At 35.3% G+C, this 27,131-nt stretch overlaps 1 protein-coding gene across 10 annotated transcripts in view; it reads left to right on the forward strand.

Annotated features, from left to right (window-relative positions):
* LOC125678885 (zinc finger CCCH domain-containing protein 13-like) overlaps positions 1-27,131 on the forward strand; it is an 85,268-nt gene that overhangs the window by 30,187 nt on the left and 27,950 nt on the right. For 4 of the 10 annotated variants that reach the window (XM_048917657.2, XM_048917658.2, XM_056156169.1 and 1 more), the window contains one exon: positions 10,791-10,913. In XM_048917657.2, coding sequence (XP_048773614.2) covers positions 10,791-10,913 — 123 coding nt within the window. Of the gene's footprint in view, positions 1-2,042; positions 3,023-6,325; positions 6,814-10,790; positions 10,914-21,950; positions 22,384-27,131 lie in introns of those variants that run through there. The other 6 variants (XM_048917665.2, XM_048917666.2, XM_056156170.1 and 3 more) reach the window with 6 other exon arrangements.

Here is a 27,131-nt window from a genome sequence, read left to right on the forward strand (position 1 = left end):
TTTCTCAAGGTCAAAGGTCAAGGTGGTTGTAGCAGGATACAAACAAAACTGTTGTGGCTAGGAATGCCAATACTTTTCTTTTTCAAGTTTAAAAGGTCAAGACTGGTAGATGGCATGCTTCACTTGATAATTTGGTGCCAAGTATAGCTTGTGAACTTCCAAGTTATACTTTATTGAAGAGATATTTCTATATAATTTGAGATTCTCCTGCAAAAAAAATGGTGATCTGCCATCCATTTCTACAAGCATAATAATGAATTAGCTCACAGAGGACAGTGCTAATTAACTTCACTAAAATATGTTTTCCTTGAGCAAAATCTACGGGCGTATTATGCCACGTTGGCGTTGCTCTTGTTACTTTATGAAATAATGCTGACTCGAAGCATCGCAATTCATGCTATCATGTGATTTCAAAAATGAACATTTACTTTTTATGTATTGATCCTCATGACAAGTATTTTGTAATTGACCATAGAAGATAATCGGATCACAGTGATTTTTTAAGGCCCATTTTGGGTCCGAATTTCGGTCCTTTCCCCTCCTAAAAATTACCATTTATTCCCAATTTAGCTTGCATTTTCCCCAATAATAAAATTATGAAAGGAAAACATATTTGAAAAAAATAAACATTCAATGTGAATTATATACATAAGACTTAACAAAGAGTTATGGGAATGATGATTTGGATAGAATAGTTTAAAATTTTAGAAGGTGAAAGAAAATTAGATGTGTAAAATAAAGATAATAAAATGTTTGATATGATTTTAAAACTTAGTTACAATAAAATTGATTTTTCCCAATTTGACTGAAATGTTGACAATTTTTCCCAATTTGAAAGCCACAGGACCCTTGTAAAAAATGTAGAAAAATCATTGGATCACGAGATAATCCATTTTTTCTGTTGGGAAACCAGAGGACACATCAGCAAGAGTAATAAAAAAACAGGCCTGTACTATAGTTATAGAAAGGGGTGGGAAAAACAGGCCTGTACTATAGTTATAGAAAGGGGTGGGAAAAACAGGCCTGTACTATAGTTATAGAAAGGGGTGGGAAAAAAACCTTGTAGCATCTTCGAGATGAAAGTGCTTAGCTTTGAGTGTGTTTTTAATGAGTAGAGGTAAGCAGAAATGCTTAACCTTAAATGTGTTTTGAGTGAAGGCCGGTAGGCAGAAATGCTTAGCCTTTAGTGTGTTTTGAGTGAAGGCCGGTTGGCAGAAATTCTTAGCCTTGAGCATGTTTTTAATGAGCGGAGGTAAGCAGAAATGCTTAGCCTTGAACATGTTTTTAATGAGCGGAAGTAAGCAGAAATGCTTAGCCTTGAGCATGTTTTTAATGAGCAGAAGTAAGCAGAAATGCTTAGCCTTGAGCATGTTTTTAATGAGCGGAAGTAAGCAGAAATGCTTAGCCTTGAGCATGTTTTGAGCAGAGGTAAGCAGAAATGCTTAGCCTTGAGCATGTTTTAAGTGGAGGTAAGCAGAAATGCTTAGCCTTGAGCATGTTTTGAGTGGAGGTAATCAGAAATGCTTAGCCTTGAGCATGTTTTGAGTGGAGGTAAGCAGATGTAGCACAGTTCCTTGACATCTCCTACTGACTCCAGCCAGAATTTGTTATCATGGTGTCTTATAGTTCTTATTACCAATGGCTGCTAAAAAAAAACTCCTCTAAACCTATTGAGATAAATCAGATTTCTTCTTAATGTGTTGCAGAGTAATGGAAGTAGTTTGAATTAATCTGGTGTGTAATGATCAGAACCATCATATTTAGTGTTCACACTTTTTAATCTATTTCTTGTAAATTTCAATAGCACATGTCAAAATATCAGATGTTCCATGTCCCAGCTAGATATCAAAAGAATTATATGATGCTCCTGCTGATGTTAATTATCTCAGTCATAGACCACCATTTCTTGTTACAGAGGTTATATTGTCTGTGTCCCCCTCCCCCTCTTTCTTTTCCTCAGATTTGACTTGTTATTGAGTACATTTCTACAAAACACTCATCTTGGTTTTTATTATTTACTTTTGTCCCTATCTCAGCTTTGCATTTCCTAGTAATCAGTACAGTGCCTCCTATGTCCAGATTAAGGAGGCTACTTCTTTAAATTTGGTAGTGCTAATGTCAGTTTGAGAGTTACCCACTACCCTAATGAACAGAGGGGGAGGAATCAAAGAAGGTGCATATAGATTGATATGGCCTAGAGATCTGTTTCTCCACTTGAGGGGAGATCTGTATTTCTAATGACCTAGCTATCTATCAACCAAGCATATACAACTTGCCGTTTATTGCAGTTCATTATTTGTCTATTAGATCTCGAACCATGTGGGAGAGATTAAGGGTGAAATGTAAAAATCGTGTTTTTGTTTAGGAAAAGAAAAAAAAACATAGCAAAATTTGAAATCTTGTGTCACTGATGGATTTATGGTAGAAATAAGACTAGTATTTGGAAGTCTAATTTTAGAACACAAACTGTGGTACCTGGATGTCTGAATTGATTGGAGTTATTAATTCAGCGATAAGACGAGTGATTTGGAGGTGTGCGGTAAAGGGGAAGCGGATTCAGACAGGGTTATCTTTTAAAGGTGTATTTAACATCCCCATGATAAAAAAAAATCTCTCCATATCTTATGTCGATTCAGAGGAATGTTTCATTCATATAAAAATTGTACTGACACGAGGAAGCGATGTGTGTTTACTTAATGTTTTTAAAAACTTCGTCCTGGTTTGAACTTCTGTATATTCAAATTAATTTTTCTGCCACTTCTGGTTGAAACAAAGTAGTTCTGATGGAGAAATCCGAGAAAAGTTAGAACCCTTCAGATATTTCACATGGACTGTGTGTGTATTGGATATTGACAAACTTTTATTGAAAAATCTCCCTTGGAATTTGGTAATTTTGCGGAGTTTCCTAGTCACAAGGATGCTTGGCTGTGTGATTGATTAGACCAACATCGGATGAAGATGGAGAGAACACACTTCAAAGTAACAGCGAAGGCTGAAGTTTGTCACAGTAATACGGATAAAAGTAAGGATATTGCTGAGAAATTGACATGTTTTAATTCGTACAGTTTTCTGTAATATCTTTGTTTTTCTTTCCATTTTTGTATACTTATGTATTTTCAAGGAAGAATCATTCTTAAGCAGAGGTTGTATCGACACGTACAAAGAAACTGTGATACAGTTTAACGCGTATTAAAAGAGCGTTTAGTGTCACTGATGAATTAGATAATTGCGCATCTGAAGGCAATCCAAATAAGTATCTACTCTACTCGAGTCAAGAAAAAATGATAAAGATATGCTGAATTTGCTTCAAATAATGATAGCTTCAACATGTGATGTACATGTAATTCTTGATTGCAGTCACCAAGACTGATTATAATTGTGTGTGTGACAACATAGCATATACCTCTTTCCACGGTTTCTTTAAAAAAAAAAATCATCATTAGACACCTCATAAGTATAACATGGTTTTAGTGATGCACAAGGAACAGATCATGGTAGTTCATTTTATAAGAAGGGTTTAGTTTTTTGCTAACCCAAAAACCACCATTGATTTGTTTTTACCCAATCAAAACCTGATGAGGAAGAAGTGATCGAATAGCTTATATAAAACTCTTCTTTTATTAAATAATTGAAATTCGAAAATGAATATATCACTTGCTTCATGCTATTCAGAAGAGAAAATTGGAGCTGAAAATGCTCATTCTTTTGAGTTGTGAGATCATCAGGTCTGAAGCCAGGAATTTCAGGGGGGGGGGGGGGGGGGGGGGGGAGACTTGCTATTACAAGCAGGAATAATGAACACTGAAGCTCTAGGTATATTTATTTGAGCAAAAACCTGCATTCTGACAATGCTGAGGACATTCCTCTTTATTCGTTTTGATTTTCATGATGAAAATGTTTGATTTTTTCCATGAAATACTTGTAATCAGCTTTAGTTATAAAAGAAAATCTTGACGTCATTGGTGCTTAATTGCTTTCAAAGGAGGGATCTTATGAATCTGCCTTCACTACAGGCATGGTCCGGATATGTTTGTCAAAATAGCTGGTTTTAATTCTGCATGCACTTTTCCGCCTAAATACTCTCATATCATTGTAAGGAATATCTTATCTTAGATTATTGTTTGGCCGATTTTAATTTCGTGTCTTTTTTTTTTAAGTGAAATATCGTGTTGTGATTGTCTGATGCCTTAAGTCGGAAGATTACATGTATCACTCAACTTGAGAATGGAGTAATAAATTTCTGTCATGATTTCATATATACATATGGATCAAACTTTATGTTTGAGTAAAGATTATTATTGGGTTTATCAAAATTTTGCATGTGTTGCCTTGAAAATTCAATGAGGATACCAAATTTACACCCAGAGAAACTTGAAAAACTTTAAATCATAACATTGATGCAATTATGTGACTCGAAGTCAAGAAAACAATGAATAGATTGATGTAAAATGTGACCAATAAACATTTGAAAAAGAGTTAAGATATTATTAAAAAAAAAAAAAAAAAAAAAAGCAGTAAGTATGTATGTATATAGAACATGTGAAGTTTCAGCTGCTGTAAATATCTTGCTGAAATCGACAGCAGCTATTAAAGTGTTGAAGGTCCCATTCATGGAGGTCCTGACTCTCACTTCATGTTAAAAGCTGAATGGAAACAGTGAGTGCAAACTTACTGATGCCCTCATAGCACATTGTTAACTTCCAATTTGTGTGTAATGTTAGGATCATGAAAGATTGGAGGGTCATTTTATTTGTATAATGTTTGGGTCATGCAAGATCATTGTAGGTTTATTTCAGGGTAATTTTATTTAGCTATGTAACGATTTTTCAGGTGTGTTGTTGGTGACGATTCCTAAGGGACCGTAGTTTGGTCCTATTAGAAGTGTTTCTTTGTTTTGTAGGTTCTGTATTGGTATCGAGATCGTGGTTCTAATGGTTGCTACTGGTTACACAATACTTAGAACTGTATTTATAATCTGGGTCCCCATCGAATCTCCACAAACACACCATGTAAATTTTTTCACCTGGTATTTCTTGCGATTTGTCTCTCGGTAATCTGTTCTTTGATGTTGACTTTTTGCTCTTGCTTGGTTTTCTACAAACTTGCTCCTTAGCATGGTGTTTTCTTGGTTTATGCCTAAACAGAAGAATAAATATTTCACTCCAAGGGCTTCGCAGTAACAATTTACAGATTTCAGTTCACTGCTGATCGTAAACAACCCACCCAACCTTAGAGAATTAAGGAACAACAAAGGATTGCTGGTTGAAAGTGTTTTGGTAAATTAGAGGGTTTCCCATTTGTTTGGAGCCTCTCAGATTTTCGGTATTTCTTCATAAGAAAATGGCCACATATGCTTTTGCATTAAAGTACATAGAAGGCAGTCTTTGAACTTTTGGATAATTGTGTTTGAAGAAAATACAAAAGGAGCCACTTTGTCTAAATCTTGTGTGAAACTTTAATGAAATGCATTAGTATTGTTAAGGTATTAGATTTGAAGTAAAGAATTTTGTATTTATTTTAATTTTATTATTTATAAAACCTCCAGGATTTAAATTACTAATCCCTGCATGTGACTGCTGTTGTTGTAAGAGTCTGGAAAATGTGTTGAAAATGTACTTTAAGGATTTTTGTCATAGGTCATTTTAAAATTGGCTGAAACGAAATTGAGTTATATTTACCAGAGTTTCTTTTTCTTGAAAATAATATTTAAAATTTTTATTAACCTCAAAACAATTGATGTTTCTGAAATCATATATGCTAGGTCAATGGATGTGAATTGGGTCAGTCATTTTAGAATGGATACATCTGCAAAATCATCATCTTTCACACTTTATCAGCAACAAAGATTTCTAATCGCAGAATAAACCAGAGGAGAATTTGTCCATTTGATGGATTATCTTTTGAGGCTTAGCAGGGTAGATAAGTCTCTCTTCATAGCTACTGATCATGATACCAAGTTTCCTGATTTTTAGAAGTGCAGAAATTTTTCTCCAGATTGAGATTGTCGAGGAGCAGGTCTTGAATTCTGTTTCTCGGGAGATCCCAGATCTTCATGTTTTGGCCCATTGGATGACTCTTTGTAGAGGCATGTAAAGATTGAGAAGAATTGTTCCTGATAAGTAGAAGTATTTTTATATCTAGGGTAGATTATTCCGATATTGTGATAGTCTTAGTGTTTATTGACGTTGGCATTTGGGTAAATTCTTACAATGTTGTCTGCAGTTGGAGAAAATGACGAGGGGTTGATGGATGACTTAAAGCATGGTGACTTCTGCTTATTGATAATAACAGTAAGATTGATAGAATGCACTAACTGTAGGAGGATAAGGTATGACATAAGAATGAGTGCACTACACCAGATGTCTGTTCACGGGGTGGAGTAATCATCCATGCTCTCTCCTCCATCTTTGTCTCTCATCTTCATGCCTTTCCTTTCCGTGATCCATTTCTTTTCGATTCGTGTCTCAAATATTTTTTACATAAATTTTGAGATACAATGCTAATTTTTTCGTAGAAGGTGTATTTTTGGCAGTGGGATTCTTCCAGAGTGAGAATGTGTGTGCTTACAAAATGAAGTTCGCCTGTTCAATATTCCTATGGTGTTATCGTGAAGGTTTTTGTGATGACAATCCACATATTGCGTTGGTTTTTGTATAAACATTGTCTGTTGCATGTGGATGCAGGTTTAGTGAATCTTTTGGGTTTTTTTGTGGAGAATTCAAGGAAATATTATGCTCTGTTGATAGAGAAGCGACTTCTGTTAATATACTATGGAGAAAAGGAAGTCAAAGAAAACTTTATCTTCTAAAACAGGTAATCTATCGATTATGGATAATTTTCACCTGATTTATAATTCATGAAGGAGGTAGTGGAAATGAAACTTATTTGACATAATCAATTCTTAAACAAAAACTTTAAAAACTCTCAGGATGGCCAATGTTGTAAGTATCTAAATTGTTGATAAGATAATGCATCATCATTTGCACTAACGAGCTTTGATTTGCATTTAGTAAATTGTCTAGTGAACAAACTGCAGGTGCACTGTTAGCTGATAAGTTGTATGTGGTAAACTATGACCATCTCTTACTTTTAAGTGAATTATTTTGGATGAATTAGCTGAGTCATGGTCATTTTTAAACTGACCAAGCAACCTTGACCTCTCTGTTTATGAAAGACAATTTAACATATGTAAACACATCCAAGAGTACTACCCTAGCAATAATTAGTTCTGGCTAGCTGTTAAAGGACAAGAAACCACAACTATGGAACATTAGATGTGTCAGATAATGAATCAGTGCGTTTCAGTTTCTGAATAAATTTTGGTTACCGAGAGATTGCTGTGTATTCCTCGGTATATTACTCATCATAAAGAAAATAGAGGTATGACATGCAGTTGAAATATTCAGTGAATGACTGCACTGTAGTAAGTGGATGACATATGGAACAACTTCTATAGAACTTCAATGTCAAATAGTTTTCACCAAGGTCAAATACGGAGATCAAGTTGTGAATAGAGCTGAGTGAATGGTACCATTTTGTTCCTGAAGTGCAGCAGCATATGCTCAACAGAATTGATGAGCAGCATTTGTCTTTCCTCATCCTCACAGGAATGGCAAGAGGATCAAGCGGTAAAAATCTCAGCCAGCAGTCTCCAGCGGAAAAAAACACAAAGTGTGCTGCCCATTATGAGGGGACTGGAGGTAGATTAAGCCATGGCTCAGTTAAAGACAGGCAACTTCCGTTTGGATAATTGAAACCACAACTGCTACCGGGCAGATGCTGCTGATTTGTTTAAAAAAAACTTGTGTCTGTAATTTGGTAATTGTCCGCACGTGCCACCTACATCAGAAGATTTGCTTATAATATCAGAGAAAGCTATGGGGCCATAAGGTCTCGAACTATCATGCCTGTGGAATCTTTTCCTAACAATAAAGCACATAGGGGGCACACCAGCAAGAAGAGTCTAGTGTTTATAGCTACGTTTTTCATTCGGTGAAATGGATGAAAGATTTTCACACTTTTATGTCATAAGATGTTTTTTTTTTTATTGTACAGTTTTAATTTTGAACCAGTTTTGCACTTTGACCCTGTCAGCATTTGAAAATGTGAGCATTCGTGTAGCGTAAAGAGATGAGGGGTTGGGGGTTGGAACGTAGCTAGCCACCCGTGAGACATTCAGAGGAGGTACAATCCATCCAGCTTCATTTACTGCTAATTAAGATGAAACTATCATGTTTTTACTGGAGCAAATATTGCACAGAAATCCCTGCCCTGAGCTAGCTGGCACAAACAGTTTGTTGGAACCCTCAATGGGTGGGGGGGGGGGGGGGGGGGGGGACGGGACTGCACTATTACAGAAGATGAGAGCTTGTATCTGTTCGTCGTGAATCAGTGCAGTTTGCAGGTCACAGCTCTTTGTTTGTTTTCTACTAGGCATTAAAGGATAATGAATAATTGCTTAATGATGATGATGATGAGGCAGCACGTGTTTTCCACATCTACACGTTTCGTACCTATGCTGATTTTTCGCATACACAATTACAAATATTTACATTTTCAGTGTTTTTGCCTTTGATATATCTTTACAAGTTGTAATGATAGCCATTTCCTCATGAATGTGTTGTAGTTATGAAAAATGCGCATATGAAGCTTGATAAATATGGTACGTCTTTTTGAATGGCTGGGAATTCTGACAGAAATGAAAGTAGAATGTAAATGAAAAACATGAATTTCATTTCTGAAAATACATGAAGGTATGAACTGCAATGCTTCAATCCGCCATAGCAATTCGTGAAGTGTAATGGTGCGAAGCATCACAGTTCATATCCTCATGTATTATCAAAAATGAAATTTATTTTCAAATTCATCTGTATTGTGTATTTTATTTTTAAAGTGTTTTTGCTGTAGTTGAGTCTATGGGGAAAATCATTTTCAAAGAATTGGAAGGGGATTAATGAATTACTGGGGTCCACAATCTTGAGGAGTGGTGTGTTAATATTGCCGAGTTACACCTCTGAGTTTTAGACATTACAGAAATATGGAGGTGTGAGCTGCCTGTCTGGGTTTCTCATAAAACATGCCCTCAAACTCTTACAAGTCTGCCAAATTACTCCCACAGAAAAAATTCAATCATAACAATTTTAAACCTGAATCAAATTTCTACAATGGGATGAATGATTGAATTTCTTGTGTCACTTACAGCACTGAGAATGATTTACAATGCATTCAGGGCATCTGTATGCATGTAAAACTCCTGTCTCATTACTCTCTGCTCGTTAACAAGCTGTGATGACGTGGAGAAAGTTGTAAAGAGCATGAGGCTATAAGCTTACAGATTTCCCTCTCCACAAGTAAAAGTTCACATTAGGGAGGATGTGGTCAAGTTACCTAGCCTTCCAATATCATGGCCGCTGGAGAAAGAGAAATTTGGAATCTGAATTAGCTTATGTATATATTTGTATCCTAAGAAATTTGTGTTATAATGACATGGTTATTATGAAAATAAACTGTGGGGTGTACTATTAAAGTTTAATGAAAAGAACGAAAAGTGAGTAAATTAGGCTTAATTTTGTCCTCCTTGAAAACTTAAAACAAATTATTCGATAGAAAAAGTAATTTTTAGTGCGTGTTCATTATTTTGAAATGAATATTAACTTCTATGGATATTTTTGTAGAGGGAGTATCTTTGTAATATTAACTTCTATGGATATTTTTGTAGAGGGAGTATCTTTGTAATATTAACTTCTATGGATATTTTTGTAGAGGGGGTATCTTTGTATTATTAACTTCTATGAATATTTTTGTAGAGGGGATATCTTTGTATTATTAACTTCTATGGATATTTTTGTAGAGGGGGTATCTTTGAAGCAATTAAGGAACATGTGGAACAAAAATGTGCACTTTTTCTTAAAAATGTAGAAAATCTATGAAAAATGCTGAACAGAGTGGACACCTGAATTACTTTTAAGTTGACTGCGGAGCTGTTTGGGCAGATAAAAATCATTGTCTTTCAGTCAGTGTCACACATTTTACAAAAATGGTCAAATCCTTGTTCAGTGGTAACAAGATACAACAACCTGTAACACCTGGCATTTATTTTTCTCTCTGGATCACAAAATATTTACTGATGTCAGATGGTCTGGGATCAAATGAACTGAGGTTGATTCTAATTATGTTTTAAATGTATCACAGATTCTTAGTACTAATGTACATTGTACTCTAAATAAACAAAAATATTAAATAACAATAAAATCTGGAGTTACTACTTTTTTTTTATTACATGCAAATACATAGATTTGATTTCATTTTTAAATAGGATCAATTTTACAAATATTGCAGCTGGAAGCCCCCCCCCCCCCCTCTCCCTATTCAAAGACAGACTGATACTATTTAATTCAGCAGTGCCAATGGTCATGGTCTTTACCTTTATAAATTGTTAGCATGAATGATTTTATTTTGAAATCATGAAACAGATGTACAGGATATACTTATATTTCATTTCAATATATACCAATGGTCCTACATGTGTTGTCCTTGTACGCATATAAAATTAAATCTGCATTATTGCAATCGACGTACGACACAAATGAAAGTAATGGCACATTATGTGCTCCGTGAAAGAGTCTTGTTCTAAAAACAGCACATTTAAAAATTGTGCATATATTCACTCGTCATTAAAGTAAACTTTCTTTAAAAGAATTGAAATTTACTTTAGTGGGCCAAATAAGACCCTTTACCAGATATAGTCCTTTAACAATCATCATTGCCTTCATATTATTTTATTTTTATAGGTTGTATGCTTTGTCTTGGTCGATCCAATTATTTCCGATTCAACCACCCGAAGGAAGCCAAGAAAATCAAAGAAGCCATGCCAAACTGCCGAATCTCCTGCACTCCTTTGGCGTTCCTTCAAGGTAGGTCAAGGACAGCACAGCATGTTCAGCAATGGCTGTTATTGAAGCTGATACATTTTAAAGGTTCTGAATAATTCTGTAAATCCCGGAGACAACCTGATTCTTTTCTTTGTCTGTATAACCTTAACCTTGATCATTACCTTTTGAACTACAAGATAATTATCTTATTACATAATGAACTGAAAGGTTGAGTTCTGTTCTATATGACCTTTAAAGGTCAAGGTCTTGTATGCAAGTTAAGGTCAATTTTGCCACAATTAGCGATGCTCAGGACAGGGTTTTCAATAAGGGGTGACAGAAAGCGATTTTTCAGTTTCAATGACTGGATTTCACTGCTTCAATTTTCATAATTTGCAAATAAACTACTGGAAATTACTCCAAAACAACCTGCAAAATAAACTATTGGAAATTACTCCAAAAAATGAACTATTGGAAATTACTCCAAAAAATGAACTATTTTAAATTACTCCAAGAAATGAACTCTTGGAAATTTCTCCAAAACAGCCTCTTCATGGAGATTACTCCAAAACAGCGTCTTCAAATGGCTAAATTCACCACTTCACTTTAAAATTATTGAAAGCCCTGTCAGGAACATTGTCTTTCATTACAATTTCTTTGTGTTCCCTTCTTTGAAGGCTTTTTTCCAAATTGTAGCTTTCATGAACTGAAGTCTGTATATATAAAAGAGGACTCGTAATCTTCTCATTTTGAAAGCTAAGGGACTCTCAGTGTATTGTGTTGAGTGCAGATCAAGACTTTGTACATGTTTATGTGATGTACAGTAGATTTATTTTCATTGGAGTTACTGAGAACACAGCTCTTAACTTTGATGATGTCTACACATGAGGACACCCCCAAACCTTTTCGTGGAAGTTATTATAATATTATGTGAAACTGTCACTGGTTTTGATTCAACTGATACTGCAATGGCTTAATTGTTCCGTTTCTCACGAAGTTTTCTTCTTTCGCTTTCAAATTTTCCAAAACAGAGGCGAGATGCACCCCTTGTCAGATGTTAGAAAGTTATGTAATATTTGATATCTAACAAACATTCAGCCATTAAATAATGGATGCTATTCAATGCGAAACTGATAAAGTTCCTTGATAACTGTGAGCCATGTTCAGACAGAATGAAAGCTGTGTATTATAAATTATTTAATTCTTTATCAGAAAGCATCTTGGTGTCCTTGGATGTAATATTGCACTGACTGCAGATAAATGATGGCTTCAAAACAAAATATAACTCTTAGCTTAAACCCACCCACCCCCCCCCCCCCAAAAAAACCTAAGAAGAGGAGAGATCAGAATACATCTAGTGGTAGTCATGCAGCAGCAATCAGCTTATCTAGTAAATGGAGAGAAAAACTGAGCTACAATTACAACCTGACCAATCTCCAGCCTCTCTCAATGTGCTATATCTTCTGCTGATAATGTTAAGGGGCACCAGTGTTTTTTTATTAATTAGTTCGGCTGCATTGGCTGTTGAAAGGCTTTAGCTTGTTGTAAAATCTTTAGGAGATTCATGGGTTCAATGTTTCCTATTTTGTAAGTATATCATAAGCAAAAAAAAAAAATTGCAAAAATTTAATTTCGGTTTATACACAATTTGAGATTGCTTATACATGTACCTTTAAACGCAATCTCCTTCCTGGGTATGTGTGTACTCTATGCATGGCCTGTGTTTATACATGGTGAACTTTTTCGTGTCTGCTAGCTGTAGAAGCATTAAATGCTATAGGAAAATCAAAAGTTTTTCTTGAAAGCAATAAATTATAAATAAAATGTTTTCATCATAGAGCAGGTTGTAAATAGGATGTTCATAACATGACTCATATAGGTATCAAGTCACAGGTACACATATTATATAGATAAACTGTCTGAAAACTTCCCCAGTTCCTGATCCCAGGAGATGAGGTGAAGGGGTTAATTACTGTTTGATGAAGCCTGCCACTGGGGTTGGTAGGTGGCAGGGTCTTCTGTAGAGGTGAAAACTGACAATCAGGCTGAACACAACAGCAACAGTTTTGTTGTAAAATACTGCAGGTTTCATGCAAACATTGCTCCCCCGAGCAGTGGGAAATCCATTGAAGGTATACACAGGATGCAGTCCTCTCATTTCTTTGATGTAAGTCAGACTTCTGTTCCATTATATTGTAGAATGTTGCTTAGTGCAACTTTCCTAAAGAAAAGGTTTGGGTGGAAGATTTTTGAGATAAATTATAGCATACTGCATGCATTTTGAAGAGGAGATTCCTCTTACAGTAGATTAATTGATAGTGATAGAGTGTTCTTAATTGAACCCGTGGAATGAACAATAGAAAGTTTGATGACTGTGACTTGTGTTAGCTGTATAAAACAGCTTATCTGATTCCCTGCTTAGTGGGAGATCAGAGATCAGAGGGAGGACTTATGTGACAGATGGATCATCACGCTGTTATCTTAGTTTGAGTCTGGCCATCTGGCTGACCAGTGTGTGGCTAGGGCTGGAATGCAGTGACCAGTGTGTGGCATCATTAGGGGTAATTATAACCCAGTCTCTAGCTCATTAGATACGCAATTGGCAGTGAATTATGTATGGGTGGCAGTGACCTTAGGTTGGCCTGAATTTTCACAGCAGTTCTAGAGGAGTTGCTTCCCTTGTCATTGAGTTTAATTTCTGTGTGTCATAATATGTAATGTCTTAGTAAGATGAGAAAATAAGGTTGGTATTAGAGTATATAGCTATATTATTGGAGGGGGGGGGGGGTGAATTATACTAAAAAGCTGAAATGAAGTTGAGATTTATCTATGAAGATGATGAATCAGGAGGTCTTTATCAGGACATTTGAGATTGCAGGGGGTTAATGAATTGTTGTACTGTCTTCGTTAGAACATCAATTTTCATGACTGAGTCATTTGTGGCCACAAGGCAAACAAGTTTCTGGTCTTTGTGAATGTAAACATGATAATCATGTTAATCCTTATTCTGTCCTGATGTAAGTGGAGCATGCTCTTATATTATCTTCCTAATAACTATAATTTATTGTAGTTCATCTTTGGCTTTGATACTTTTGTGCTTGTTTGCTTTAAACAGTCTGTGCTTGATCATAAGACAGTGCGAAGTCTTTGACATTATGCAAATAACAGATTTTATATAATTTCCAGAAGGGGAGGGCACATTTTTCCTTTGATATTTGGATTGGGGTAGAGAGTTTGTTAATTAGCTTGCTGCTGACAGACTTTTTCAATGATCAAGATGTCAGAAAACTTGTAAAATCTTTGTGTTTCATTATAAAGGTTTCAACATCTTGGATTGTGAAGTTGAATTTTTAGTGTGGGGAATATATTTGCTATATATCACTGGCTGCTAGGCGTAACACTATAATGTCCCAGAGGAATTTACGGAGAAAGTTTTTGATTGACAAATTTTTTGAAGGTACGTGTGTATCTTTTGTTGATGATGGTAAAGCTATGCTCCGTTTGAATGTATATTTTATTTCTATTTTATTTTTTCCCCTTCTTATAGCTCTGTACTTAGATATTTAACAGTGTAGAAAATTGTTATATATGAAAAAGACTATACGAGTATATATGTATATATATCATAATGTTTTGCGATTAGTAACTTTGATATGATGAATGTTGAAACTAGTGGATTAAATTAAGTAAAAACATACGAATATAAATAACACTCTGTATACCTTTTCTATTGATTATGATTGTAATTGATGTCGGATGACAGACACTTACGGGACTTTTTACCCCCCCCCCCCCCCCCCCCCCATAGCTATTTGAATTTAGATTTTTATCTGACATTGATCTTTTGATTTCGCCCTTAAAATTTTACTTAAATTAGAGAAAAAATTACTATTTCAGTGCAAAGTTTTCTGGACAAAAAAATCAAAACCGTAATCAACCGGGTCAGCAGCTTCATCTACTGAGCTAACAGGCAATTTATAGGAATTTACAACTTTCAAAACCTTCTGAGGGCATTTGTCAAGGTCTTGGATGCAGTTGGCATAATATATAGTGTTTCACAGACACGCGTTGTTTTTAGTTTATATATACATGCATGGATCCAGAAATTTTTGTGAGGTGTGTATGTGTTGGTTCCACTTCTTGTAATTTATTCATAAAAGTTAATTAAGATATCCTATTGATACAAATGGTCTACCATTAAGAAGCTGCATGAAAATAGGCTGTGTCGTTTTGACGGCAGGGGTGGGGGGTGGATATAGATCGTAATGTATTTTTTGACCGGGGAGGGGGGGGGGGGGGATTTGAATTCCTCTCTGGACCTGTACTTGATGTAGAGGGTGCTGAGTTCATTTGGTGTTCAGACAATAGGTAGTGTGATATCCTAGTAGAAGATCATTATTGTTCATTTATGGAGTGTTAACTGCGGAATGCAGAAACTGTCAAACCTTTATTTTATGCAAGTGCAAATCTGGCCTGATTTCCTCCAAATTCCTCCACAAATACCCGCGAGTTAGAATTCCCCGAGTGTGACATATTCAATGAATCTGACTGTGATGTTGTACTAAGCAGGTCCTATTAAGTCGAGGAGTATAAAACACAATGAGGAAACGTGTGAAAAGTTTTCAGGAACTGTCTGCTTTAATTTGACTGAAGTAAGAAAATCATACTGTTGGTGCGTACAGGCGCAGTTTAATTGAAATTTGTTTTTTGCATGGCCTTTTAATTGGGTATTTTCATCTGTTGTGTTCGTTTCCTTGATCGCTTTATTTTAGGAAGAGGGTGTTTTAAGGTATTCAATGTGTAATGACCATATTTCATATCTAATAAATGGATGGTGGAATTTTTGTAATCATGGTATCATTTTGAGGGTTCATCAAATAAAAATAATCCACCGTAGGAATTTTCAAAATTTTGTTTACTGCTTGATTTATTTCACCTAGGATTTAACATTGAAGTATATGGGAAAAGCATGTTTTATTACAATATTTTAAAAAGAAATTATATTTTCACACAAATCTCTTGGTAGAAAGTTACAAACACTTTCTCTTAGTGAAAATATGAAATAAAATTAATCATTGACCACACACATTTTTAGAAAACTAGATTTTTCTTGATTTTACAAAGGGCAGACAACTCTTCCAAAAAGTCTTAAGTGCAAAAACGTCAGCTTCTAATCATTTACCAGTCATGTGAATTTCATCTGCTTCACTTTCATCATTATTCAACAATGAACATTTATGTTGATCTAAATCCTTCAAAACTGTTCATTATCCTTTCATTATACATGGAATACCTTAAGTTAAAAAAAAATTGCATGACTGATCACAATTAAGGTCATACGCAACCTTTCTCAATACGTCATCATTTTTCCTGATAGTTCAGATTCCCTTGCATCCTTAGAAGAAAATCATACAAGAACTCTACATATCGAGAAGATTTAGAAAAAAATTGGCAGAAACATCCTTAAATAAAATATATTCAAATCAACTTATTTTATTATTCTACGTTTATTAAACCTCGTATGATGCGGCTAAAGCAGCTGCTTGATTCTCTGTGTCTCGGTGGAGTTTAAGTTCCCTTACTACCCCACCCCCAATGGTTGCAAACTCATCCATTAGGATTTATTACATTGCCGGAATGAATGAGAACTTTAGAATGAATGAGAACTTGAGAATCGTTGAAGAACAGTCTGCTAGCTGTGAGGTGTTTGCTCTCGTTTTAGATTGACACAGTCTGTCAATACATGCCAGGCAACTTCAAAATATTTTCATTAAAAATTTCACTCTCAGCTGAATGTTTGCTTACTGCATGGATAGATAATTATTTGTTTTAAAAATAATGCATGTGTATTTACAAACTCGAAGGTATACAAGATATATGTGGTCAGGAATGTGCTATGTTAATATTTTCTTTTTGCCAAGAACAGGGATTAAAAAAGTGTTTTTTTCTCTCTCCGTTGATAAATATAAATGATGAATGTATGGTATTTAGGACATTTAATGAAGGGGGGGGGGATTTGTTTTTCAGATGTTAATTTCAAACAATCAATTAGATGAATAGTGCACTTTCTAAAATTGTAAAAGGAAGTTAGATTTGTGTGTCAATTGAATCTGAAGTAGAAAATTCTGTAGATTTTTTCAAATTAAAGTTTGTAATTTTCATAGTACATGTATATATATTTCAAAATTTACAGATATATTTTCTTGATATAGACGTGGATAAGTATGTCAAGTTTCCAGTAAAGAAGAAAGCTGGTAATAACCGTATCAATGTGGTTGTCTTGAACGTCTCTAGAATTAATAATTACACAAAGATATAATTATCAATATCCCATTGAGAAAAAAAAGCACTGATTTGCATGTTTGCAATAAAAACAAAAAGATAAATATGTGTACATTTATTAAATATGCACATATGCATGTGATTATAAATAATTATATGCGTGGATAGACCTAGTTTTCATGGTCGTGCAGGCCCTGATAATTTCAGTCTGATAGATGTACTGCTGGGGATTGCATCTAACACAATAGAACCTGATTTCCTTCAGGACGGAGTTCACTTTTTAATCAGAACCCCATTGGTACCTCTTGAATTAAAGGTCGCAGAGGATCAAAACATATAGCAAAGAATGAATGAAGTTTTTGGTATACCTTTAATACCTGGCTGTACGGAGGGGAGGAGTGACGAAGCTATTGTGAGTTTTTCCTCAGTCCTGGGATATATGTGTATGTGTATACTAGGATGATGAGGGAACAAGATTGTTTATGCAATAGTGGCAACTTTGATGTGAATTTTGTCTCTCTGGGATTGTAGTTGCTGATCAAACACCTGGACAGAAAGCTCAGGTGGGTCTCGCAATTTTATCCCAGGTGATAGAGCTGAATTAACACTGGGCTGCGTTCCAGAGGAATACTTTAAGGGGATTATCTAACATAAATTTCAGGCCTAAATTCCAAAAATCTAAGGAAAATAACAAAGTAATGAGGCAAGTACTGATTTAAAATAAAAGGGGGGTTCTGATTGCCAGCATGACTTTATCTGGGGACCTGTCATATTGCAGGCTTATAGTTGTCACGCGGTGGTAAACAGTCGGGCAAAAACCAAGTGTCATCCTATCACTGATATGTCAAATAAGGGAAAACGATTTTAATTTGTCTGTTGGATATAATGTGTCCAGGGTCATTATTACTAGGGGAATTAATGTCAGGGGCTTCACACAGCCACAACAAAAGGGCAGAGATTTATAGGTGGGTATGTCGGGGACCTGGTATAAAGTCCATACTTGCTGAGCTTTTGCCTTGAATGGAGTCTTGACCAGTTCATTAGCAGATTGAATGAAGATGTTACACAGGTAGATGGAATCTCATTATGTTTGATAATTGGAACATTTATAGTTGTATAACACATTGGAATTAAGATTTTGGATGAGAATATGGGGATTTATTTTGCATAGGGGTCCAGGAGAGTCATGCTCTTGGAAAGCCAGATAGTAAAAAAAAATGCTAGAATCAGTGGATTGGAACAAAACATGGGGTCTCTGATTTAATCTTCCTAAGTAGATATGTTATCAGCTTTGATTTTGTTTTGTAATACAAAGTTGTTAAACTGTTACAAAGAGGGGCACCTGCCGATTACCTTTATTCAGGTCAGCTTCAAAGCTTGTATGGGGTCTTCAGCAATGCAGGTTTTGTCCTTGGAGTATGCAGTATTATTTGCTATGACACAGTAGTAAAAGTTAACTTAAAAGCTATCAGACAATTTGGGGACGTGACCAACTGTTAGTAGACAAGCAGACGGCAGTCAAATCCAGTAATACTGCATTTTAAATTTAACCTGACACATACCAATAATGTCGTAAAAAAAAAATTTATGTTTGCATTTTCATATGGTGTCATATATAATCATTTCTGCTAACTTTTCTGCATGCCTAGGTCTTTTTGGGGTTTAGTATGTGTCTGTCACCATCCCAGAAATTCTTTATATGAAATGAAATTAATATTTTGTTTTCCCAAGGTTTTACACCTAAAATGAAATTTAATACCTTTGGAGCAAGTCATAAGTCATAATTTTATATCTTGCTGTCATCCTTACTTTGGCAAGGGTTGATAAAATTTCAATCTGTATGTGATTAATTATTGTGATTCATTGATTTCTTTTATCTTTGATATTGCAAGAGATTTTTTTGTAAGAAGAAAGTCAAATTTATAATCTTCTTGATTGATTTTTAACCTTAAAGTTTCAGTGAGTTGCATTTATTTTAATATTAGAAATAAGTCAGATGAGTGCAGTAATGATTTGCAGACGTGTAAATCCTTTAGGATGCACAAAGACAGGGGTCCCAGGTGCTCTTATTGTCACCAGATACTTACATGCATAAATTCTAAGGTAGATTGAAAGATGTATAGGATTACATACACTGGCTTCTCATGACTTCAAAGGCATTCACCATGTATTGAGAGCTCTGATACAACCCTATTGTTAGAACCAGATGACTGATAAGGAGTGCTGGGTTTTGTTTTTTATGGAGAGAAGCCTTGTTTTCTCTGCCCCAGTGACACAGTGGTGCAAGAATGTTCCATCTGCGGATTGTGGGGTGGATCAGAAAATGACACACGAGTTCTAGAGTTGTATGTCGATAAGATTTTTGTCAGAACACAAGTGGGTACACACGAAGAGAGGGTGGACCATTGTTATGTGGAGGGTTTCCACTTTACGCCTCCTTTCACTTTACAATGCCAACAATGGCAATGCTGAGAAGTTGTGGTATGTTTGAAGATTACGAACGACATGGTAGATAGGACCATTGCTTCGAACCAACGAATATGTCGTGATTATGTGAAAGACCTCCGATCACCGACTTACAGGATATTGTCTGTGCATGAACTCCATCCCCGTGTTGGGTACTTCAAAGAAAATTATCAGCTCATGTTGACAATATTTGAGACACAAATCCTTAATAATTTTGACATTTGAATTTTGGTCTGACTTTTATCTACATTTTATGATAGAAATATGAGAAACTTGATTCCAAAATGTTCTGGCAACAAATCTATGTATGGGAGAAGATTAAACTAAAGTTTCGTTTAAAATCTGCTGAGGCAATATTGGTTTGCTTCGTCTGGCTAAGGAAATTAACGTAGTACTGTAAGTGTATGGGTCCAAATTTTTAAAAGTTGTGTCCATTGTCTCAATCTTACACTAGCTTGATTGGATTAGTATAAGTCTGTTTACTTTAAGGGAAACAGTAGAACGTCTGCCAGATATATTATGCTCGTAATTTTTATACCGAGACAGGCAGAGTCTTGTATTTACACAGGAGTGGTTTTGGGGTTACCTCATTGTGCGTCCCTTTGTTTAGATGGTCAATTCAGGCCTTTAATCTTACTAGTATGTTTTTCTATAAAATGGAAAATTAAGATGCACTTAAGACAGTTTTTGTAAAAACTTAATTTAGCAAGAAACTGTTGACTATGCAGAGACCAGGTTATGAGGTGCATATAATGATAGACAGATAGCATTGATCACAGATAATTTACTGTTATTGCTCAAGAACAAAGGCTGTTGTTTGGTTTTTTAAGAGATTCAAAAACTCATCCATTTAAACAACAAGTTTAATGTGTTTTAGTTTTCGAGCTGCAGGATTGAATGTCATGGATCTGACACGGAGATTGGTAGGACATAATACGGGGGTCTTTATCTACTAAAACATTCATGGACAACTGTTTATAATCAACCATTTCTTAAATTATTATTGATATATCTTTTTTATTGAATTTCCAAGTTCAAGGACCATAACTCTTATACATGTAGATGAATGTGCTGACAGATGGAATTGAACATGCGTTTAATCAGTTTGACACTTGTAACAGATCACAAGTGAATAATTGGACTAGATGAAGCTTTCAATGGTAAATGTTGGTCAGGTAATGGCCAATGAGGGTTGAGGGTTCAATTACTGTAAAAGTATTGGGTTGAACCAGCAAAACTTTATTAGACAAGGGGTATAACTATAGCTCAGAGCTGTGTTCAAGATCGTAGCAGCTAGCTAACCTAACTGCTATGCTAGATATCTAGGTCTGTTGACTTCCGTAGGACTAGCTTAGATATTCGTTCAACTTTGTAGCACTATCTTAGTACAATGGAGCCACTACGATCTTGAACACAACCCAATTAAATCTCAATAAACCTGATTGTGAAAACAAAAGCATGGACATTTGTGTAAAATATAGGTCATGTGGTGTAGAGGTGGAATAAATTGGAACTTTCAAAAATAGTACAGTTTGAAAAGTATTCTTTGATAAAGATTGGAAGCATTTAGTACATACATTGTTAAATGTGGTTTTACTGTTAATTGAAGATAAGCTTTTAATTTCTACACAAATTCTTCCCAAATTGGTAGTCTGTCAGATCTAACTTTGTTGGAGGCAGTTTTATAAGTATCTTATAATGTGAATTGTACGTGATTTTTAAAGGAAATATCTAATGTGTTCACAAAGTACTTTCATTTACAGGTCCGCTATGACCAAAGATTTACATGTAGGTCTTGGCGATTTGGTTTAAACTGTTTTGGGTTAGCTTAACCCAGTACTTAAGTTAAATGGAGGGTTACAATGTTGATTTTGTTGTAGAAAGTGTTATAGGATGTTCTTAATGGTATTTGTTTTGTCAACATAACATTACAGCATGATTTTGGAGAGAGAAAATTCAACTGCAAAAATATCGGTCTCTATATTTTGACTGGCAGCAAGGTTTTGGAATTTGGACCCCCCTCCCCCCTTATCAATTCGAAATTTCTCTGAACCATAAACATGTCAAAGAGAGGGGTTTTCGATTCTTTACCGAACTAATGAATTGCCCACAGTTTAAATTTAAGTAAATAGAATGTCGGTTGTAGAGGTATTGAGGTATTAGGTAAGTGAAAGACCGGAATTTTCACTGGAGTTAAATTTAGAACTGATAAGAGTCTTTAAATGCCTATGTACATTATGTATTTACCAGACAAATAGATGATAATTCATCATTTAACACTGCATCTCTAGACTGAATAACAAAAAATTAAAGATTTTGATATTCATGCATATATGTAAATGTGTTGGCAATTGAACAAGCTCTAGATAGAACGCATCCAAAGAAGCCAGTCTATGTAGCTCTTGTGTTCAATTTTAATGGATTTAGTTTCTCTTTTCAGAAAGGGATAAAAGATTGTTTGTTTAGCAAACATTATCCAGATACCGGAAATCGTTCAACCTGCGTTTCTCCAAGTCATTAGAATTTTTACGTGCCCTTTTTCTGCTCTCTGAAATATGGCTTTCATAAACAGGTGTAAATTGTGCGATCAGATCGACACTTGGACAGAAATGTTTATACATGACATGTGATTTTTTGCTTTTGATCAAGTTTCTTTTAAAAACTGATGTTTGGTGTGATAAGACGAGACCCACTCTGGTGTGGACTTCTTTTAACTTAAGCAGTCTGCTTTGTTAATTTGTAAAAACAGCGGGCATGTCGACAGGTAAGCCCACAATGCTTTTGTTTTATTTTTTCTTTCTAAAGTGTTTTAGTGAACTTCTGTTTTGGGGGATTATTGAACTGAATTATTTTTGTTTTTATATGGTGTATTTAAAGAGTGCACAGGATCAAGCTCTTCTGTTGAGGGGTCGCCAGATTCATTGTGTAATATCCATGTTGTAAAGTTATACATTAGTGTCAAAGGAACATAATGACATAGATTTATATATGAACCTTTTGTTATGGAGACTGCATTATAGTAGGGGAAATTCTGGCTATGTATAACAATAATCTGCATATTTACACCCAGACATGTGCGGAGTCTTGTAAGTCACCATAGAACCTAAGCAAACAGGCCCCGCTTTGTTTCCCTTTTTTGTGGGGGGAGGGGTTATAGCTCCACTAGTCATTCTTCCTGCCCCACATTGACACTGCTTGGTGACTTCTCGATCCATCTCTCATCATATTTTACATGTAATTATACTGTGTGCTTTGTTATTCAAACACAATCTCTTCTTTGATGACATTTAAGTTGCTTTTATTACGAAAACAAAGTGTTGAAACCTAGTCTCGGGGGGGGGGAGGTTTCACATATACCTGGCGTAATTTGTCATTTCCTGTGCCAGACAAGGTGAGGGGGGGTGGAACATTCCTTACTGGGAGACTGTGTGGCCACATTATTCTAAGATTTCACATCCAAGATGAGGCAGATCGGTGAATCATGGGTATTTTAGTGATAGTTTATGGTTTTATTTCATACCAGGTGACTCTAAAAAAGAATTGAACCCCTTTTCTTAAATTTCTTCATCCGTATATATACTAAATAGTTAGAAATACCCATGAATGAAAAAGGTATTTTGAATGTATTCCACCGGCCCCCATTTGGATGTGGTTTATTTATGAAATTTGAAGTTGCTGTTCCCCCACTCGTTCTTATTAATCAGGACACTGGCAGCTACCATCTGAAACACCTACATATCTCAAACTACCATTCGAGTTTTAGCATCGGAACTTCAAAAGTAGAATGTAAAGGTCCCATGATTTAAGGATGACCGTATTGTTTTTAAGGTTCCTATACATAATAAGAGGTGTTTTTGATACCTCAAATACCATTGAAACTTTATAGCCAGGAAACTTCTCTTGAAGAATTCCTATCACTAGAAAAACTCAATTTAGACACAAATGTCAAACTCACCTGTTCACATATAAAGCTAGAAATGGTATCTGGGTAATTTATAAATACACTGTACTGTTTGAGCTTTAGCACTGGAAATTCTCAGTCTCTGTTGTAACAGAATAACCCCTAAAGGTTTTTAGGGCCATAGATCAAGGTCACCAGCCCACATGTCTGAATTGTGTTTCTGCTAACTCAGGTGTTTCTGCAATGATTGTGTTTCTGCTAACACTTAAGTCAAAATTAGGGTAGTTCAGTTGGAAAATAAAGTAAGAATTTTTTTCTTAAAACTTTATTTTAAAAGTACTCCAAAAAAATGTTCTGATCACAATTTCTATTTAAAAGTTGCAAGTACATTGATATAGTAAACCTGATTAACTCATTTTTCACTATTGCAACTTTTGAATAAAATAACCGAGGTCCCGTGTCGCAGCAGGTGTGGCATGATAAAGATCTCCTCCCTGCTCATAGGCCGTAAGCCCCGAGCATGGGCTGAAATTTTGCAGCCCTTCACCGGCAGTGGTGACGTCTCCATATGAGTGAAATATTCTCAAGAGGGATGTTAAACAATATTCAATCAATGATGATTTGAATGATAAAGTTAAGTTTAAAAAGGATTCTATGGTAGGGGTGTAATTTAGAGTCTGTCAGGCTAGCGGAAATGCGAGCAATTTTGATTTTAGGCCTGCATGAATATACCTTTGAGTGGAGAACATAAATTCAGTGACTCTGCTTGTTGTTTCTGTCATGATATAAGATATTTCCTTGTGTTTACGATTGACTTAAAACTCAAAACAGTGTAACTGTGTATTGAGCAGACAACCATGTGAGATTTTATTACACAAATGTCATGTTTGATTCTTATAATGAAGAAACTTCAAAGCCTACACTGGTAGTCAGAATTGCAAATGACTATAAATTCTCTCCTGCAAATCTTCTATTGCAGATATTCTCTGTGGAAAGATAATAATTTTGTTTAGCGGTTGGATACACTTTTGTTTGACATAGATAAATTCATGTCCGTAAAACTTTCAGATGTTACAATGGTGGAATGTAGGTCATGCGCTCTGCATTTTGGAAGTGCCCTGGCATTTTTAATTTAGTGCCATAATATGTCAAATGTAAATGATTCATAAATTCACCTGATGAGAAAAAATATATAACACAGGCTAATCAAATGTGCAGGGATCGGACACATAAAAGGTATGTTTTAATCCTGTGCTGTAACAGCCCTAGTGATGGTGGAACTGGTACATTGGGTTCTTCTATAATTTTAACTTGTTTTCTGTGGTAAAATACATTGAAATGTTAATACAATGAATAATGTTTACATTTTACATGTCTTTGACTTTGATAAATGGTAACTATTTCCTCTTAAATGCAATGTAGTTTTAAACAATGAGCCTATGAATCTTAATTCATAAATATAGTACATATGTCTATTTTAATGCCTGGGAATTCCAAGAGAAATGAAAGTAGAATGTAAATATAAAAAATGACATTCTATTTTTGAAAATTCATGAGGGTATGAACTGCAGCGCTTAACGCCGGCTAATGCACTTCATGAAATATGTCATTATGAAGCATCACAATTCATACCCTCATGTTTTTTCAAATATAGAATTTATTTCATAGGAATCTACAGATGAATTCATGGTTATAATTAATTTTACTGTATTCTATGAGAGAGAGAAATTGGGAGATTTTCATGCATATAATGAATTATGATTGTAAATTGATTGTTTTGTGATGGGGGGGGGGGGGGGGGGGGAATATCAGTATATTAACTAGAATAGTTCTAGTTTTATATGTGATTAGAGGGGGATATATTAATTGGTATAACTGGGATAGTTCTAGTTTTAATTGTGATTGGGGGGGGGGGGGGGGTATCAGTATAACTAGAATAGTTCTAGTTTTATTTGTTATCAGAGGGGGGGGGGGGGAGGATATATCGACAATATAACTTAGACAGTTCTGGTTTTATTTGTGATTGGGGGGGGGGGGGATATCATTATAACTATATGGTAGTTCTAGTTGAACTTATGCTTTACAGCATAATGTTTAGCCTTTTATAATTTGCTCTTCTCAAAATTTAAAATAAAAAGAAACCGTTGACCATTAGGTCAGTAGAAAATGCGATTTTCGTGTCGAAACAAACTCTGATTCATATGTCACAACAAATTTCATGTTGAATGGAGAAGAGAGCGGCATGTTTAGTTTGGCTGCCAAATGTTCGGTATGTTGTGAACCAATGAAATAGTCTTCCGTTAGGTAAATAACTTCTGTAGGTTCATTCCTAGACTTTCATAATTACTTCAGAAATTGGATCCTGTCAAATTTAATGTATTTCATTGTCACAGGACTTAAACCAACCCTCTCATCTTCCTGTTTAAAAAGTTGATTGACTTTCATGTTCTATTTTCAAATTTAAATGTTCTTTAAAAGCTGAAGTTTGATAGGATTGAGGTGATTGGGTATTTTTGTTCATAATCCATCTGATCAAATATTACAAAAGGGGATATTGACTTGTCAAATACAGAAAATCGCGGTCAATCTCCGCCTTAGATCATTCTGGTAATTTCATTTTTCCCAGAATAGAAAAAAATGTGATTTTTCCATCACTAATGTAAATCATTACTATTGAGGTATTCTCCGTGAACAGGAACCTACAAGTACATTCTGTAAATCCAGCCTGAGCCAGAGTGTTACGATCTTTTCTTCTTGAAAATACGGACACTCACACCTTGATCTTTTATGAGAGCTCGTAACACTTTGTAATTTCTTGGTAAAAGTTCACTCTATTGTCCATGTCATACCAGGGAAAGGATCAAAGGAAAGAATGCAATACAGAGTTCTCTCCCTTGTCATCCCTTGTGTCCTGACAGAGCCCACGTCTGCTGGAATTCAGCAGATCAGCAGAATCATTTGACAATGATTTTACTTGGGCCGAAAAGACTTTGTACTGTAAAGCAATAGTACAATTAGTACTCCGTGTTAGTCATGGGGAATGAAGGCTATGACAGTTGTCTTGTGGCTGTTATTAAAACACAGGTGTGCAGTCAGTTTCTGTGACACCTCTTAATTATTTCACCTGTCAAACAGGTCAACTAATGTGGCCAAAATGACCACTTCATGTCCAGGTTATCTGGTGTTAATTCACTGACAAGCACTTGTCTTGGATTCATTGACGCATTTAGCTGAGGAAGAAATCAATTTGTAATCACTGAAAAAAGCATTCATCAATCTCCATGGGTGTTTCTGATGGTGTTGTATGTCCAATCAATGGCATAATGGAGGTGAGAACATTCGTTTAAAAAGAAAAAATATGATTTAGTCTTTTTCAAAATTGTCACTGCTTTACATTCGTGCTATTTAGTCTGCATCCAATTGCTATCGCGGTTTCTATTTGTGTGTGAGTTATTTAATTTAATTAGGGGTGCTTGAAGAGAGGGCACATTAACGGATAATGGGCTTTAATTGATGATCAATCAATAGTATTTGATTTCAGGACTTCAGAGTACAGGGTACCCTGGGATGTATGTCTGAACTGTGACCTTACTGGAGTAAACTTTCTAGTC

The sequence above is a fragment of the Ostrea edulis genome, chromosome 2 (assembly GCF_947568905.1).
Source record: "Ostrea edulis chromosome 2, xbOstEdul1.1, whole genome shotgun sequence".
Lineage (NCBI taxonomy): Eukaryota > Metazoa > Mollusca > Bivalvia > Ostreida > Ostreidae > Ostrea > Ostrea edulis.